Genomic DNA, 17524 nt, shown 5'->3' with positions numbered 1-17524 from the left:
CCTCGCGACGTTCACATGTCATATACCACCTCTACCGCACTCAAATCGTACTCCACCCTTTGTCGACCGGCATACAGACACCCGTCAAAACCCCCGCATCCTCACTCGCCAGAAAATATATACTCTTTGCAACAGCTTCCGGCTGAATGTCCTGCTCCTTTCTCTGCTCATATTCTAGTGATTGGTCGCTGGTCAGATTGGTAACCGGCAAGCACTCCGCGTAAGAGGCCTTGTCAAAGGAATCTCTGCTTATGCTAGATCCAATTCCTGTGGCGATAGCGCCCGGAAGCACGGCGTTGACGCGAATTCTCTCCTTGCGAAAACGCCAGGCAGTGTTCTTGGTTGCGCCGAGCTGGGAATATCAGTATGTGGAGCAAAATAACAATGATCGACGGGAAAACTGGAAAGGGGACGTACGAGACCGTGCTTGCTGGCCGTATATGCGACACCAGCGCAGGCGCCGCCGATTGCAGCGCGCGAACACACATTGACAATGGCGCCTTGTTTGGCTGCTTGCATGTGGGGCAAGACCGCGCGCATCAGTTTGACAGGCGCGGTGAGGTTGACTGCGATCTGGCGGTCCCATTGAGCGTCGGAGACGGTGTCTGCGGCCTCGAAGGCGTCCATGACACCGGCGATGTTGAGCAGTGTTGTGGGCGGTCTGGAACATGTTAATCGACTACATCACGGGGTTGTTAGGGAGTGATACATACCCGAACTTCTTCACACAGGCCTCGACGGCGGCCTCAATCGCACCATCTTTACAGAGGTCTGCTTTGTGGAATGAGAATACCTTATCGTCCATCTCGATTGCGAAGTCTGCGACATCGAGGCCGAACACATTGTATCCTTTCTCCACAAACAGTTTAGTGGCAGCAAGGCCGATCCCCGAGCTGCATCCAGTAATTATGACGATCTTGGTGGTACTAGTCATGGTTAGTCAAGAGATTTTTATTGAAGATACACAAGGGAAGAAGAGGGCATCTCTAAGGATTAAATAAACAATGTTTCTCAATATAGTGGCCACTAAATTGCGACATGTCACGTCTTCGTCGTCCAAAGGGAGGACTCGTTCTCGTATTCGTAAAACGTCACCTTTCTTATAGCGGCAGGCAAGGTATCCCAGAGAGTCTTGTGCTCACGTGTGGTAGGATGCTATGAGTGCTTAGTGTAAGTAGCGGCTGCGCCACAGGCGTTGCGCACGCATTCTAAACAATCATCTTGTTGTACATTCCAAGCCAGAAAATAAACCTATGAGGCACTTGCGGTAGGACAGTGAGATTTTGTGCGACGCAGTCTGCAACCACGCCCCCTCTTGGCATCCTAGTACGGCCCCAATATCACACTCGGACCCCTATTGCGTACAATCCTGGGGGCTGTAGGTGTCGGCCCTACCTAAAGCGTCAGAGCATTCTCTTGGCATTTCTTCTTTGGGCAGGTCTGTGCATCAACAGCATTCATGCACAATGTATGGCGCGGGCTTAAGGCATTGATATATTCGCCTCGCTGTCTCTCTCTTTACTGTGTAGGTGTGAGTTTTTGTTTTACCTGTTGCAGAGTTGGCAAAGCTTACGCTCTCATAGCCGTTATGTTATTAGTCGCAGGCTGCCCCCGTATCAGTTTTGAAGGGCTCTGATGGCCTAGGATTACATGTCCTTCATTCATTTTCATTCATTTATTCATTCATGCATTTTTTGGGCTGGTCCCAACATTTTTCATATTCTTTCTGATATAATCGCTAGTGTGAGAAGACATGGACGACTTGGAAGAGCTGACGTGGTCTGGTCGACGTAGTTACGTGGTTGGCGTAATTTGCGTCGTTGTATCTGCGGTATCCGTGATCTTACGGTATATTTGCAAGTCCTTGGTCAAGGCTGGATACCATGTGGACGACCTGTGGATAATATTTGCGCTTGTGGCGTATTTCGGGTGTGCTGCCGCGAATCTCTGGGGTGAGTTACTGTCGAACTGGTTAACTGTAGGTTTTCACTGACAAAAAGGTAGGGATAATGACTGGGGGTGGAGGGAGAGAGGTAACAGAGCTGTTGCTGGTGATTGGGACTCCAGAGTCGTGGAAGAAGTCAGAGCGATACATGGTGGTTAGTACTGTTTGATGTCAGCCCCGAAGACATGACTTACTTCATTGTTAGACTCGATTTGTGGCATTTACATTGAGCCTTGTAGCTCTCTTCGCTGTGAAGATGACGCTCCTGTCGTTCTACCGTAGGATATTTGATACCGACAGGTACAGAAGAGCAACGTTAGTTGCCATGCTTCTTTCTGGCCTGTAAGTTCCAGTCACAGCCAGAATGCGTTGCACATACCTTTGTCAGTGACTGAAAAACAGACAGGTGGCTCCTTGGAACAATGTTGGCGAACTTCCTCGTCTGCAAACCACTTCAGAAGTTCTGGAAGCCGCTCATGCCAGGTGAATGCGCCAACTACTCAGTCTACTTCCTCGGCACAGGAGCCCTCGAGACAGCCATAGATCTTTTCATCTTGCTGCTCCCCGTCCATCAAGTCCTAACGATCAACATCCCGCTACGCAACAAGATAATTCTCTCAAGCATCTTCATGTTAGGAATCTTCGCCGTTATCACCAACATCATACGCATCAGGGAGATCTACCAACCAGGCATCCAGCTCGTCTCGTTCGGCAAAGCCGAAGTATGGACAAACGTCCACTTGGCCGTCTCGATCGTCTGCGCTTGTAGTGTGACCTACAAGCCACTCTGGGGCGCCATCGCTGGATGGTTCTCGAATCTGCGAACTGCCCGATCGGTTTCAACTACGACGCCCAGTGCTTCCACTGTTACAGACAACGGCATGTACGATCGTACCAAACAAGCAGCATGCCTAGTCGTAGATGCAACAAGCAAAGAGGCCATGGTCGTTACGACTCCAGTCTCGCCCTATGCGCACCACAGGGCAACTGCAACTCGTGCGGCACCGAATCTAGACAAACAGCTTCCGGCTATTTACATGGGTGACGCACAAGAGACTTTCGAGACCCACAGCGGCCATAGATCCAGGATCGATACACCACAAATGACCACGAGTGCAGCGGCGAGTAAGGAGTCTGTGCGATATTTGCCGCCACCGTCGTACACTTCGAGGGTGCAGTCTCTAGCGGAAAGATCAGTGAGGTCAAGCTGGGAAACCCAAGCGATGACGACGCACTTCCCGAGTAATACTGCTCAAGGTTAGAATAGCGTATTCGTATGGATGGTGCATTCGAACGGGGCAAGAAGCTTACGGGGGTGGACGCGTGATGGTTGAGGCGATGGATGCTCGGGGCTTGGAACACGTTTCAAGATATATTGGTTGCCACTAATAAGTCGCAGAATGTCTTGCCAATGTCAAAGGAATGAAAGCTAAATGAAGGCTAGCGCTTTTGTATCAGGCCACGCTCGAGCTTAATAATCGCGTCCTACCAGACTTGGCGCTGTCATTGGTATGGATGGATGTCGAACAACTCATTTCAACTGTCTTAAATTTAACGCGTGACTGAACGAGCTCCTAATGAGACGTGCGTAGTCACTACAGTGTCTTATACGGTCTCAATTACGGCGCATGGTTGATACGGCCTCAAGCATCGCTCTCATCGCTCCCTTCAAAATACTTGCTCTTCGATCCCGTTCCTGCGCTCGCTCGCTTCGCAGCCTGACGTTTTGGCACAACACGAGCTGGCTGGCGCTCTTGTTTCGATGGAGTGGTGCTGGGTACTTTGGCTCTCCCTTTCCGGGATGACGTTTCTGGCTTGAATTCGTCCTCGTTTTTATTGTTGGTAGGTACTTCTGGGGATGATGGCATTGGAACAGTATCGTTGTCTTCGGCTATACGTCGTCTCTTATTCATTCTTGCGTTGACAGATAAGCCTTTCGCGCTGCCTTGACTCTGCTGATGAGCTATTTGGAGTGACATTGGCGTCCGTACTAAGTCGTGTGAAGATGTGTCTGGAGTCACAGAGCGTGACTTTACCACCTCTTCCTCTAGCATAAAACCGCCTCCTTCAGATCCGGATGCACGGTCAGCATCTGGCAAGAAGCCGCCACCACCATCGGTAACTATGGCTGTGTTTGCAGCGACCCTTGGTACCATCTCCTCCTCTTCGTGGCCTGGCATGATGAAGCCGCCCCCTTGTTCTTCATCGTGTGCCTGAAAACCACAGTCTTCGTACGCGCGTGCAATATCTGCATGTTGCTTTATGCTTGCCTTTTTGTGCACGAAAGGATTGATATCTGCGGATTCGCCTACACCTGTGCCGTACTCTGCCCTAACCCTCTCTATAATGCGCATACCGGTGAGAAACTTCTTCCAAAGCGCCAGTGCCCTAGCTTCACGTTTCTTCTCTTCCTTCTCTTTCAGCCTCACTTGCTCCTCGTGCCATGCGTCGCGCACCAGCTTTCGGTGACCTTCAGCCACCACCACACCATGTATGACAGGCACTGCGCGCTGCGCTCCAAACTCAAAGCCCACACAGGCCTCAGCAAAATCAATACCAAGCTTCTTGCAGATGCGCATAGTGCCACGAAGGGGGATGTGCGATGCTCCTTTGGGAACCATGCTTGGTACATATACGTCGATGTTTCCAAAGGCGTTGCGTGGAATGCGTCCATCCTCAATCGGAGGAGGAATGATGTATTGCGTCTGAGCCTTCGAATACAGTCCCTGCAAAGGTTTCTCTCCCGTCTCGCGCTCATGGTCTATTATCTCCTGCTTTCTTGCAATCGTAACAGCCCGATGTGGGACACGCTTCAGTGCTTGTGCACCAGGGATGATTTCGCGGCCCTCTTTGTGCCATGACTCAACCGTCTTGCACGAGACTACATCCGCACGGCGGTATACGGGCTCAGTCTTTGCTTTATCGCCCTTCCCCGAAGTAAAATTGCGAACGGGCTTCGCTGTAGGTAAAAGAGCCTCTTCACGTCGCATAAACCGTTCGAGCACGTAATCGGCAGATGCCTTGAGGCCAGTAAGCGTATCAAGATTCTCTTCCTTGTCTTTTTTGTTGGGTTTAACAGGTATGAGATCTATGGTATCCTCTATCTCATCAGCCTGGGTGCGGAGATGAGCATCGCGTCTATATGCAGACAAAACATTCTTGAACCAGTCATATTCCTCACAACGTTTGATCTTGCCATGCTTGTTATAGACTGGTATCTTTTCGACAGGCAACCGCACACCTTTCGTTTTACCCGGCCACATGTGTCGCTTTAGGTAGCGTACTGTGACATCTTTTGCCGTACCATCATATGAGTAGGCCACGATGTAGGCAAACACTTGCTTTGCTTTATCGGCGTCCTTGCCACGGGGCTCAAACGCCTGAAATGCTTCGGCTGTGCTTGCAATATGTGGGGCAGTAAGAGGAGAGGCAGCGTGAGGTCTATTAGTCACAGGAGAAAAAGCTTCAGTCCAGTAAGTTGGGTATGGGTGTGTGTGAGGATAACCTCTTCGTGCTGGAGTCGCAGACTTCGAGGGCGTCAAGTCGACAATAGACAAGTCGGACCCGGAGTCTGAAGGTGGATCACTTAAACTGCTAGAGTCCGAGTCAAGATCAATAGGCGCAGTCTTGCTCCCTTTATTTCCGCCCTTGGATTTGCGGGCTGAGGTCTTCGACCTCGTGCTCTCGACACCTTTTGATACAACTTCCGCGGCTGATATGTTGTATGCAGTCTGCGCAGGTTTTTTCATTTTCCCGTCTTCAGCTTTCGACCAGCCAAATCCGACAGGCTGCAGACTGCAAACCATACGCGCCTCTATTCCAACAGCACGTAGTAGTCCTGTAAACAGTTGCTGGCCGACGTCTCTACTGCCTGTTGTCTTTCTAGCACATTCTCTGAACTCTTCTCTGGTCGTGATACGTTCTCCGAACCTCTCGACATCTTTGTTGTCCTTCTTGTAGGCACGCATGTGTGCTTGTAACGCAGATGACTCGAGGTATCCAACTTTCTTCAGCGACGGTGCAGTAGGCTTGAATATCTTCCTCCAGAATGACAGCAGGTATTGCAGTAATCGGGGTAGCCCGTCATGTGGAGAATTGTCAGGATCGCGGGTCGCGGTGTTAGACCAGTCGCGTTGGCTTCTGGGGTCATCCTTCTTAGGCTTGTCCTTGCCTTTCTCTTTCCCCTTGAATTTTCCTTGAGCCTTCTTTAGATCTGTTCTTGACATCTTCCTGGCAGCTTTTCCTGCTGTACCATGCTCATCTTTGCCCAGGTGTGGAAGGCCGACTGCTTCCCGCCAAATGCAGATCTCTTTCCAACAGCCTTCACTGAGCTTATCAAGCAGTAATTTCTGTACCTCCTTGTCCTGTATCCAACTGTTTCTCACAAGGTTGTGATACAGTAGGAACTGCACATGCATGCAATGAGTTCGAACACGGATCTGTCTCTCGATCTTACTTGGGCCTTTCTTGCCTGTTGTTTCTCGCGCGGCCGCCCAATGAGAATAGTCAGGTTGCTCATTTGCCTTTGGAAGAGTGATCTGAAGATCCCCAGAAGGTATAGGTGCAGTATGGTTGGTATTCGTGTTTGGAAGGAGGTCGTGCCAATTGGTCGACCCAGTGCTCACTGCGTCGTCGTCGTCCTGCTCATTATCATCCTCGCTCTCTTCTGCTGTACTACTACCACTCTGTGTACAGCGACTCTTTGCGGTAGCAGGAGTATCGGCGTCTTGCAAGACATCTTCAAATTCGTCGGAGTCGTCGCTGGAGGATGCGTCTGATCGACTTTGGGCATCGCTTTCTTCTTGTGCGTCCAGGAACTTCTGGTTCTCCTCCAACGTCCGAGATCTTTTAGCAGGTTTGCTCAGCTCATCCAAGGCGTGAAACACATCTTTTTTCTTATTACTTCCTCGTACATATTTGCTCTTAGTGGCTATGCGCTTGCGAGGAGGAACGACTGGAAGCGCCGGGGATCGAGAGCGCTTGCGTGAAACGTATGGAGGCATGGTCCATTTTCAGAATGACCGCGATTAGAACGTTGAGGGAAACAATTCGATGACACGAAGACGCGTCGCGCGCTGAGGCCTAAATCAAAGATTTTGACACTCGAATAGGTCATGACGGTGTATATGACGATGAATGTGCGTAGCGCGCACCTGCCCTAACTAGGATTAACGGGTGGAGTCGCTAGGTTAGCTCCCTAGCCATCCCATGCTTTATTCACTGACCACAGTAGCGTCCATCGCTTGCCGGTAAATGGTCACTTTGATATAATTCGACTATGCATCGTTGCACCTCGCTACTCTTTCATTAATTATATGCCTATTTTCGCCATGATCATTGCACGATCGATTCGCTTTCGATGACACGCGTTGCAGTGTTGCACTAGATGGTATCGGCGTCACAGCCAATGCAGTGTCTACAGTCTAATCAATGCAGGTTCTCATCTGGACATACTCATTGAATGAATCTAACGATATAGTACAAGGAATGCTAAGCAAAATCATTCAAGAGAATACATGCGTAAAGATAACATGAAGATCATATCCGTAATCGACACCCCTTCCTGACACCCCCTATTCATTCCTGCACGCGAAGAACTCAATCGAAGAAGGCAAAACACTTCATCTCGATACTGCGCCTCGGAGGGTAGTCAACATACTTCGGGTCCACAAACGCCGAGTGCGGCAATGTAATGTTTGTCTCCAAGTTGCTGTCCAGCTGCTTGAACACTAAAGGCTCATCCGGCCTCTGCTCATTCAGATAATACCATTCATGCTTGTCACTGTATATCGGAAGTCCAAACTCCATCACGTTATCGCCCACAACTCTACGATCATTGTAGATGTCTTTGACCGGGTCGACGGAGCGCCAGTCGCAAACTGTGAGAGGGTCTTTCTTGATTGTCACTACCGGTCGCCATACGTTGACGACGATATATCTGCCGCTGAGGAGCTCATCCCGTTCTGCTGGATCTGGGACCGACTTGGCCAAGGTGAAATGGCAGGATGCATGTGTAAGGTCTGTGTGGACGCCATGAGAGGGAGAGTGTGCCGTGGACATTTGACTCCCCTTCTCGTTTGGGTTGAACCGGTTGCGATCGAGATAAACAACAACTTTCGAGGCACCAGTCCTGCAGTCACCATTAGCACTCCTCGTTCACATAGTAGATTGAGGCGAATGTCCCTTTGCCGGATCAGGCGCATTGGCCAGAGGACTACTCACAATTTCTTCACCAACTCCACTGTGGCTGGCTGAACTTTTTCCGTGATTTGCTTCGGGTCGGTCCAGTCAGTCACCCCCTCGATTGAATGATTCACATATTGGAATCCTTGGACATCCAATTTAAATTCGTCCTCTCTTCCGCGCACGTCTTTGATAACGACGTCTTTAGCTACAGTGATATCGTCGCGCTGCTTCATGCGTCGTTGATCTTCTGGTACCCCAGACTGATCACCGATGACGTCGAGGCCGTTGGCGCCGGCAGGGAGTTCGGTATAGTTTAAGGTAGTGTAAACATCTTGAGGAGAAGTGACAGGGGTCTTGATTGGGGGTGACCAAGTCTCAGTCGTGGGTGAGGTACTGTGTGGAGCCATGTTTGAGGTACAAGTGGAAATAGATGCGGGTATGGTTGTGTGATTGAGGACAAAAGGTCGATTCTGTGATTTGGGGTAGAAGATTGGTTGTGTGAATGAGGATAAAGGTGGATTGTGAATGTCGACATGAACATGGCTTCTTTATCACGCTTATATATCGCGACTCTATCAGAAACAAGGCCACCAGGTCTACAACTGCGCTTCGCTACCGTATAACGAGGATATCCGAAAACGTCGGGAATCTTGATCAACAGGGTCTTACAGAAAGACGTATACACGAACACGACGTATACTGTTCACCCCGCGATTACGGCTGACTCGCAAGCACACTATGGGAATACGTTGTTGCACTGCGTATGCGAGATTGTACTAGCACGATCACTGTATGTGAGCGACAGATACGAAACGTCCGTTACCGGTCGTCTGTGGCGCACTATCCCGGTGGCAACTCCGCGTCTCATGGCAACCAGACCAAACGAACTCACTCTCATAGTGCGTCTGTACCCGAGCTCTCCCCACTAATGCCTTGACCACCTTCTTCTGGCCTGGTCCACGGTCGCGCTTTGATGCTGGTGTTTGTATAGGAAGTTTCGTGATTAGTAGGCTGCGCCTACTGCTGTTTGTCGACCAGGATCTCAACAGACTCACCTCCATACGGGCAAAAGTAACCTCGGTCCTTCTGTGATATATGACGGTATCATTAGGTTTATACGAGATTGAGCCTGAAAGGTTCGAGCTAGTATAGTTGATTACTTGGTAGACCACTGAAAATGCTCGAAAGTCGGCTAAGCAACAGAGGGGTATATCAGAATTGCTTTCTAGGTAATTCTAAGGAAGATCTATGTCACGCTCCAATGGCTTATAGTCCAAGTGTTTTGAACCCAGCACTACTATTGGGGTCAGTAGCCAAGGTTTGTTACTCGCGCGTTCACTACATTCAAGCGATCAGCAAGGTATCGAATGCCTTACGCGCGTCATGCCCAGCTATAGCGATAGGCTGTAAATATAAACCTAGAGGTATCGCATGCTCGACGACACAATATATCGCGTTAGTCCACGCTAGAAACCTCACTACCAACCCTCGATCCCAGGTATCCTTAGCAAAGCCACCTATAGCCTCACCGCATTAGCATCAAGCAAAACAACAAGGAACTCACAACTCTATATCCGGACATCTCACTCACCAGCCCTGTGATCACAACCAATCGTCCGTTCATGCAAAGCCCCCCAGTCCTACATGCTTTCGCCAAGCCGATAGCCAGCCAACAGCCGAGCGTGCACCAACCAGCCCCCCGCGTGCGTCATCAGGATTCCTGGGCATCCTGATCTCCGAACAACGCACCTCGTATTCCTTCGGGTTCTGAGCGGGCTGGGGGTATCGCCCGACCGTCCAATCAAGAACCAGTCCTCTCCTGACAGCCGTTCTGGAAAGTCCCGTCCGGTGGGTCCACTTAGCTCAGCCTTGTCGCTCACGCTTCCTTCCTTGAAGTTGGCGTGAGGTGTGTGTATGTATCTCTGTATGGACTGACTCATTCACACTAATTCACTAACGCACTAACTCACTCACACGTCTTTGCTCGCCAATCTGAGTTCGTACGTTCGACTGGACTGAAGACAAAGTGTGGGGTACGAGGCAATTAGTTCATCAGGTAACCCGACGAGAAACACATATACACACATATAGAAAAATTTCTTCGTCTTTTGCAAATTATTCCCGCAGACACCAAGACTTTGTACTTTACCTCCCGGGCCCGTTCACATAACATATTAACCCTAAACACCCTGGCATGGACCCGCCCCAGCCTTATCTGACACATTCTTACAACGTGGTGCATACACACACAAACGGACGGGCGAACGCGTGCAACGACACGCGGATTTCGGGACGAATTTTCCGTGCCCTGCTGGGTTCCTCCTGGCTCTCGCACACGCACACGCACACCCTCGCACACAGGCACACGCGCCCGTAACGGGCACCTAATTTACCTTCTCTTCCAGAGCGTCGATCCAAAAACGATCTGCATACGTGCGTGGGGGCTTTTGTTGGGATTTTTCTCATAATGTATGATTGATTGCGGCGTGCGTGTGGAATGCGGTAATATTCGAGAGATGACTTGCCTGCGTGTCTGTGTGTATGTGTGTATGGCTGGCTGGCTGGCTGACTGACTGGCTAGTTGTCTGGATGACATGTACACGTACATCGGTAAACATGCTTTGGATTTTCCTCGGTTATCCAAACGAGAGAATGACGACGTCTATTCCTCGGAAAAGGATGGTCCAGGGAATACCGTGGGTTGAACCGATACCATGTACGACTATGTACAATATACGATATACTATATGCTACATGCTATATACTATACACCATATACACTACTTACAAGGGGATTGCAGAGATTTAAGCCTAGGTACTAGGTACCTACCCAGAAGACGCAGGTAGGTGAGGGGAAAGCTGCAGGCCTTTATCCGGGTCTGTTAGAATTTGGCGCGAGTGAGTGAGCGAGGTACGTGGACGGTAGACTTTGCGAATTGCTGCCCTCGTGCCACGTATCCGGGATGTTTCTTGATACGTTCAGTACACACACAAACACATACCTATATACACATACGGTATACACACACACGGCACGACAATCCCATCATACTTGAAAGTACGGACGACAAGGCCATCATAATCCAAACTCCACACGCGCACACACGTGCGCTCCATCCTCACTATCTTCACCATCTTCACTGTCTCCACAATTCGCCATTCGCCATTCGCCATTCGTAATTCGCAAGTCCCAGGCCTCCAATCGCCAGTCCCCAGCCACCAATCAAGCGTCTCTCCCCAAACCCCAGTCAGGCACGCACGCATATCCAAGAAACACGAACTAGGGCCATCCATCCCAAAGGGGTCCCGAAGGGACGGGGAGGAGAACTCGTGACGCGCAAACAACGGCCACCTTTGATCACCAAATACACACACACACACACACACACACACACACACCTCGCTTCGCCTCGCATTCGTCTTGGTGGTTCCAGCCCAAATAACAGGTTTTCGATTCCAACTCAATCCCCATCCATCCCAGGACAATGAAATGAAAGGACAGACAAAGGCCGGTGGCCAAACATTTATTTCGTATAGCAGACAGAGCTCTCACTCTCACACACGCACACGCACGCACGTGTCCCTTAATACGACGGGATTTGAGACTGATCTAAACGAACAAACATGGGCGGCGGCTGGCGGGTAGGACAGGACAGGACCTGGGACGGGACGGGATGGACTCCTTCCTCACTCTTGGTCATTGTTTCATACAGAGTACATACGTACACATACACACACATACGCTCACATACGCACATGTCAAACTCAATAATAACATCCCATTAAAGCTACAAGAGCCCGAAAGTCATTCCATAGTGCTGGATTTTCCGGACAATAAAGCACAAGCAGGGCACTGGCAGTAGTGGGGCTTGTATACACGCGCGCTGTTCAAGATGTCTCTGCTCTCGGACCAAAGTCTCTGATCCGTCCAGCCGGTCGGTCGGCTTACTTCCACGTTAAAACGAGGCCGAAGCATTCATTGTCTGTCGACGTCACCAGAGTAAGCAGACCTGCAGGACAGGAGCATGGCATGTACCTGGATACAATGTCGTGATACAAAATAAGTGCCTGGCCCAGACAGCCCTCCGCTAGCCCCAATCAACTATTCGTAAGTTCGTATCCAACAACGTGACGCATGTGATCAAAGACCAAAACCACCCAGCCGTTATGCAGTCGTCACTGACTGGCCACGACTGTCTCTCCCATTCGAAAGGCAAGGCGCAAATCAAAAAACACAATCGTCCCAAAACGTTCATACGCCATACCCAAAATTCTAGCAAAACAACAAAATCGAAGTTGGGGATATCATAATAAAGTAAGACAAAGTGGCATCGATGCCTGTGCCTCCATAGTATTAGTGCGGGAGTACCACGCTTAGGGTGGCGTATAAAGTGGTAATGAGTGCTGAAGGTTCAGTCATCAGCTTTGCGTTGCGGATGTGCACCACTGTCACCATTCGCATTCGCCTCTATCTTCATCTTTCCAAGATTGCCGCTCACACTCCTCAGGACTTCTTGGACTTCATCTCTGATCCGCTTTTGGTCCATCTCATCACTCATTCTGCGTCGCTCTTCGCGTTCCTCTAATCGCTTTAGCTCATCGACTTTTTCGGGGACCGCTTTGCTCGTCCACTCCCCCAATCCAGTTGTTGTGGTTAACAACACGTCAGGCTCATGGAATCCAGAGTCGTGATGCACGGGTGGTCCAAACGGACCCGATTCTCGTCGCCGGATGGGTGCTGGCGTAGGTACCGAAAGAACTTCTGTTTCAAGGTCTGCCAAGTGTGCGTCATGCGATCTACGATTGTGAACGCGATCAGAGAATGACCCGGAACCGGAACCTCGTGATCCGGGAGGGGGTCCGTCCGCATCAATCACGTGCCCTCGAGAAAATGCCGGTAGCTCGAGAGACGCCTTGCGGTTGGAACTCGTTGGGGATATATCGAGTGGGATGGCATCATTATAGAACGAAGTTGCCTGCTCGTGGGGTAATAATGGAGCTATGGTAGGATCCTTCTCGTGGCGAAACAAGGGCATTGATGGGGGTGATGGGAGCCATTGACGGTCATCAGTTACTGCAGAATCAAGCTGAGCGAGCTCGGGTATCACGGAAAATCCTACCCTAACCTCAGGTGCAGACTCTCGATGAGCCTTGGGTGTATCATCACTAAATGTCCCACCTCTCCTCGGAGTTGCCTCAGGGGTATCATTGATGGGTACAGTAGTCGTGAACTGCGAGACAGGCACCACTTCGTTGGTGGCATCATGAGAATGCGGACGATAGGGATCAAAACTGCTCGGCACACGATCCTCTCTGGGATTTTCTGAACGTTTCGCCATTTCCATTCGCATGTCCGAGTCGATGTTAATCTTTTCCCACCTCTGCTCTTTCTCACTCAATTTACCAACACCATCGATATTGCTGTCGTTCATTGAGAGCGCGCGCACCGGATCTGGAGAATTGTCAAATGGACGTCGGCTGTGACTCGTGAGTGCGCTCGCACTAGTCGGCGATCCGCTACGGGCTGGAATAAACGAATAGTCAGAGCTATCGACGTGATACGATGTTGAGGTACGATTTGTGGTGGTGTCGGGATACTTTGCATCTTCGCCGCAAGCCATGACGAGGGCACGCCCACGACGGTAGAGATCAATGTCTTCCAGATCAACTGCTGTAGAGGGATCAATGTATTCCTTGTCCGATCGGTGTGTCGATAGGCTTTGATGTGAAGCACCCAAAGGCATAGCACAGCTTTGGTCGATGGGCGGGAATCTCCCGTAGATGTCTTTCGCAGATGGCCGTCCTTCCGGATCTTCGCTCAGACATGCTTTGACGATTGCCTTGAAGTACTCCGGTATAGCTAGCGCGTCGTCCACAAGTAAAGGGCGGTCCTCCCTTTCAGGTTCGTCCTGCTCTTCCATGATTGCCCACAGGACCATTCCAAGCTGAAAGATATCAGACTTAACACCAATGTAAATGGAGATTCGTTGGTTCCTTTCGATGAGATCGGTCAGTTCTGGAGGCTCCCAGCCAACAGGACAGCCTCTGCGATTTATATCGATGACCTTTGCGTCGTCCAGACTGTCGACGACGATGTTGGACAGAGTAAAGTCGCCTTGAACAAATCCGGCTTCATGAATTTCCGAAAGACCCTTTACAATCTGTTTGGCCCATCGTTCCCGTCTACCCCAACGAAGATGGGGCGATTTCTTCAAATCAAAGATGAGGTCGACCAAAGCTCCTTGCTCAGCATAACTGATCAACAAACCCTTGACCCGGTCACCTGTCTCATCGACAATGAGGCCTTCAAATTTGATGACGCCATGAGAACTGCGCAACCTGTATAATGCGTTGACCTCATAGAGAAACTCCTCCACCGTGTCCGGGCCGGGAATTTCTTTTTTGATGTACGTCCTTTTTCCAATTGCAACTTTGTAGACAAAGCCAGAGATGTGAGATTCAAAATTGACCGAGCTCTCATGATACATCTTGCAGTTCAGGTGTGAGACGGCAGTGACTGGAGGATAGGCAATGATCTCGTTGACGTCTTCGGTGACGTGGACGTGCAATCGGCCATCATCTGTCTGGAGCTTCAGGTTGGTAACGGTCTCATAGAACTGTATATCGGGTAGAGAGTCGCGAATCGACTCATATATCCTACAGTTCTTGTCGCGCGGATAGTGCAGACTCTTAAGATCGTACTCAAGCGAATCAGGTGTCACGTTTCGATAATCGCACGATACTGTAACGCGGCGCCACTTGTTGGGCGCTTCAGCATAGGTAATGAAGAATTTTTCGCGATCCGATGCGTCACGAAAGTGCATGCTTAGGTTTAGTATCCATTTTGCTTCTAGCTCCTGCTGCAGAAGACGTTCATCGATAGGTTCAGATAATGAGTCATGATCTGACAGCACATCGTTGCTTGTGGAGATCTGGGGCGGTTGGGCACGATTAGAAGTTTCCAGGATATCATCCAGGGGCATATCTGCATTCTCTTGAGTCTTTGCATCTGTGACTACCTCGTTAGGCGCAATCGTGCCTTGAGTACTATGACCATCAATAGTCCGCACATCAGGTGCAGAAAGGGAAGGAGAGGAAACAGGGTGAGGTGAAAGCGTTCTCTTGGATCCTGAACGGAACCTTCCGACAGAAAGTGCTCTCCTTGAATCTTTCTGGGGATCAACAGGTATCAAACGATCTCTCTTCTCTGAGTTTTGTCTCTTGAAAGTGATGTTCCTAGGTAGACCCGGTACAGCTTTCCGGCCAGATGATCTTCTGCCCAAGGATGTAGGCTTGTCGAGGTATGGGTCGCGGTTCTCGAGTGGGACTGAGAGTAGCTCTCCACCATCCTCCTTTTTCAACCAGTTCCCCAGCTTCGGAACCAATCTATCCCACATGCTAGAGCTGTTTGTCTTGAGGGAGTGGTGCGGGAGATCTGCTGGGTCCGTGGTGGAGTGGTCATGGGGAAGGTCATCTGCGAATTGGGAGCACTGCGGCATGGAAACTGGATTGGCCCGATCCATAGGTCAGGTAGGGTGTTTGAGGGAAGAGGGCACGATAGGCCCTAGAGGAGGGGAGGTACAGGTACCGGTATTGGGATTGGGCAGCGCGACGTGTACAAGGTACAATGCAGCGTCAGGTAGCAAAACAAGAGAGCTACGGGCCTAATTGTCATATAGGAGCGTATGTCATGCTGTAGAATGGATATTGATGTGGTGAAACGTGCAGAGCCATCAGGAAGTCTGCATATTCGAGGATATGAATGGATTGAATGGACGAAGCGGTGACGAAATGTGGGCGCGCGCCTGGAGGCGTGTGGAAGTGGTACGCAGGGAGAGGAGGCTGTGGTGGAGCTGCACGACGGACGGATAGACGGAGAGGAGCCGGAGAACTGAAGCGGGGCGGTAAGTGACAATGCGGAGTAGCTGTAGGTGGAGGACAGCAATCGTGGTACGTATGGAAGAAGAGGAAGAAGAAGATGTGGTGATATACAGAGATGCAGGAAGACAGTGTCAGGCTGGGGATGGTTGGAAGGGGGAGGACGAGAAGGTATTACTGTAAATGTAGTGTAGGGGAAAACCTGGTAGAGAAAGCGGCGGTACAGCGGGAGGCTTCACAACGGTGCCGGCGCTGCTTTAGTAGCCTGAGCGTCAGGCGTCAGGCAGGCATATGTGGCCGGGGACGTGCAGCTGAGTCCTTGACTCCTTGTGTTGTCTTTGGAGTGTCTTTGGAGTGTCTTTGGGGTGTCTTTTGGGTGTCTTGGGAGGGTCTTTGGAGGTGTCTTGGGTACGTCGACAGCGGGTAGTGGTGGCAGTGGCAGTGGCAGCGGCAGTGGCAGTGAGAGGTAATGGCTGTGTAATTAATACCTGATATTACGGCTGACAAGGCGCCATCAGTCAACAAACTTCAATGAAACTCATTCACACCTCACTACGCACACAAAGCCACACATGAATCATTACACAACGCACTACACTACAACTATATTGAGACAATTGACAATTACCTTGTTCCACGGACATCGCACGCTTCTTTTGTCTCAGGTAACTCGCCTTCTCCTCTCCCACCCTCGATGAACCAGCTTTGTCTCTCTTGGATCCTTTCACTCGATCGATCAAGCCGCTCAGCTCCCATCCCCACCATCACCTCTCCCTCCACCATATCGACCCCTTCTCAGTCAACGATATAAAAAGAAGTGCGCAAAGACCAAAGGGCTGTGAGCAGCATCCTCTTTTCTCACTCACCGACTACTTGTAGTACACGCTCTGGCCCACCATTCGCTGGCCGTTGGGTCGAGCGCATGCAGCCGCTGCAGCTTCACGTAGTTGCAGCACGCCACTACCCATGACGCCTGTCCATTGGTGTAGTTGTTTATCGCTTGATAGTTATTAGTGGGAGACTCCTGTCGTTTTGAGTACAGCTCAGGCTGTAGCTCCCATCACTCGAGTCTCGAACATGCCGTGCTGCGCACAAATGGCCATCAATCGAGTCAATTCACGGACGCTTCGATGCGCGTATTGATATTATTCTACATCAAAAAGCGCCACCTGTCTTTGAGGCGATGCATTGATTGCACGCGCGATGAATGAGGCATCTCCTGCATGGCTTCAGCAACTCTGCGACAAGCTGCCCCTCTATTGACAACTTCTCGAGACCAGCGCAGACATGCCACGTCTACGCTGTCATCCATGGCTCGCCTCACTTTGAATCCTCACAAACGTCCAGAAACCATCAGTGTCGCACATCCGCAATACCGTGGAAACATCGGAGCCCGCACTCCAAAGAGAGGCCCTGGCCGTCGCAGCAGAATGAGACAACAGGAACGCAAGCAGGCCGCTTTTCAGTAACCAAGTTAGCTTCGTATGCGCACCACCATCATTGTGTATGGATATA

The 17524-nt window shown here is 50.5% G+C and overlaps 5 protein-coding genes across 5 annotated transcripts; all 5 read right to left on the bottom strand.

Moving 5' to 3' along the window:
* Window positions 1-40: 40 nt before the first annotated feature.
* On the bottom strand, window positions 41-934 carry EJ05DRAFT_433319 (putative short chain dehydrogenase/oxidoreductase; the record flags this gene model as incomplete). Its single annotated transcript, XM_033741604.1, has 3 exons — window positions 41-352; window positions 418-661; window positions 714-934. 3 exons carry the CDS (start codon window positions 932-934, stop codon window positions 41-43), a joined length of 777 nt encoding a protein of 258 aa, XP_033605522.1.
* Window positions 935-3430: 2496 nt separating this feature from the next.
* Window positions 3431-7080, bottom strand: EJ05DRAFT_24687 (Rad4-domain-containing protein). The gene has a single exon (XM_033740118.1). It carries the CDS (start codon window positions 6946-6948, stop codon window positions 3589-3591), a length of 3360 nt encoding a protein of 1119 aa, XP_033605521.1. The 5' UTR covers window positions 6949-7080; the 3' UTR covers window positions 3431-3588.
* Window positions 7081-7414: 334 nt separating this feature from the next.
* EJ05DRAFT_506707 (uncharacterized protein) lies at window positions 7415-8832 on the bottom strand. Its single transcript, XM_033747850.1, has 2 exons — window positions 8168-8832; window positions 7415-8075 (listed from the first exon to the last, which is right to left on the bottom strand). Exons 1-2 carry the CDS (start codon window positions 8536-8538, stop codon window positions 7544-7546), a joined length of 903 nt encoding a protein of 300 aa, XP_033605520.1. The 5' UTR covers window positions 8539-8832; the 3' UTR covers window positions 7415-7543.
* Window positions 8833-11012: 2180 nt separating this feature from the next.
* EJ05DRAFT_24456 (uncharacterized protein) lies at window positions 11013-11570 on the bottom strand. The gene has a single exon (XM_033740097.1). The coding sequence runs from the start codon at window positions 11423-11425 to the stop codon at window positions 11111-11113; it is 315 nt and encodes a 104-aa protein (XP_033605519.1). The 5' UTR covers window positions 11426-11570; the 3' UTR covers window positions 11013-11110.
* A 646-nt stretch (window positions 11571-12216) lies between these two features.
* Window positions 12217-15891, bottom strand: EJ05DRAFT_24460 (uncharacterized protein). Its single transcript, XM_033740099.1, has one exon. The coding sequence runs from the start codon at window positions 15652-15654 to the stop codon at window positions 12544-12546; it is 3111 nt and encodes a 1036-aa protein (XP_033605518.1). The 5' UTR covers window positions 15655-15891; the 3' UTR covers window positions 12217-12543.
* Window positions 15892-17524: the final 1633 nt, after the last annotated feature.

The sequence above is a fragment of the Pseudovirgaria hyperparasitica genome (genome assembly GCF_010093815.1).
Source record: "Pseudovirgaria hyperparasitica strain CBS 121739 unplaced genomic scaffold EJ05scaffold_1, whole genome shotgun sequence".
NCBI lineage: Eukaryota > Fungi > Ascomycota > Dothideomycetes > Acrospermales > Acrospermaceae > Pseudovirgaria > Pseudovirgaria hyperparasitica.
Note: the sequence above shows the minus strand (reverse complement) of the source record. Positions and strands in the feature narration are given on the sequence as shown.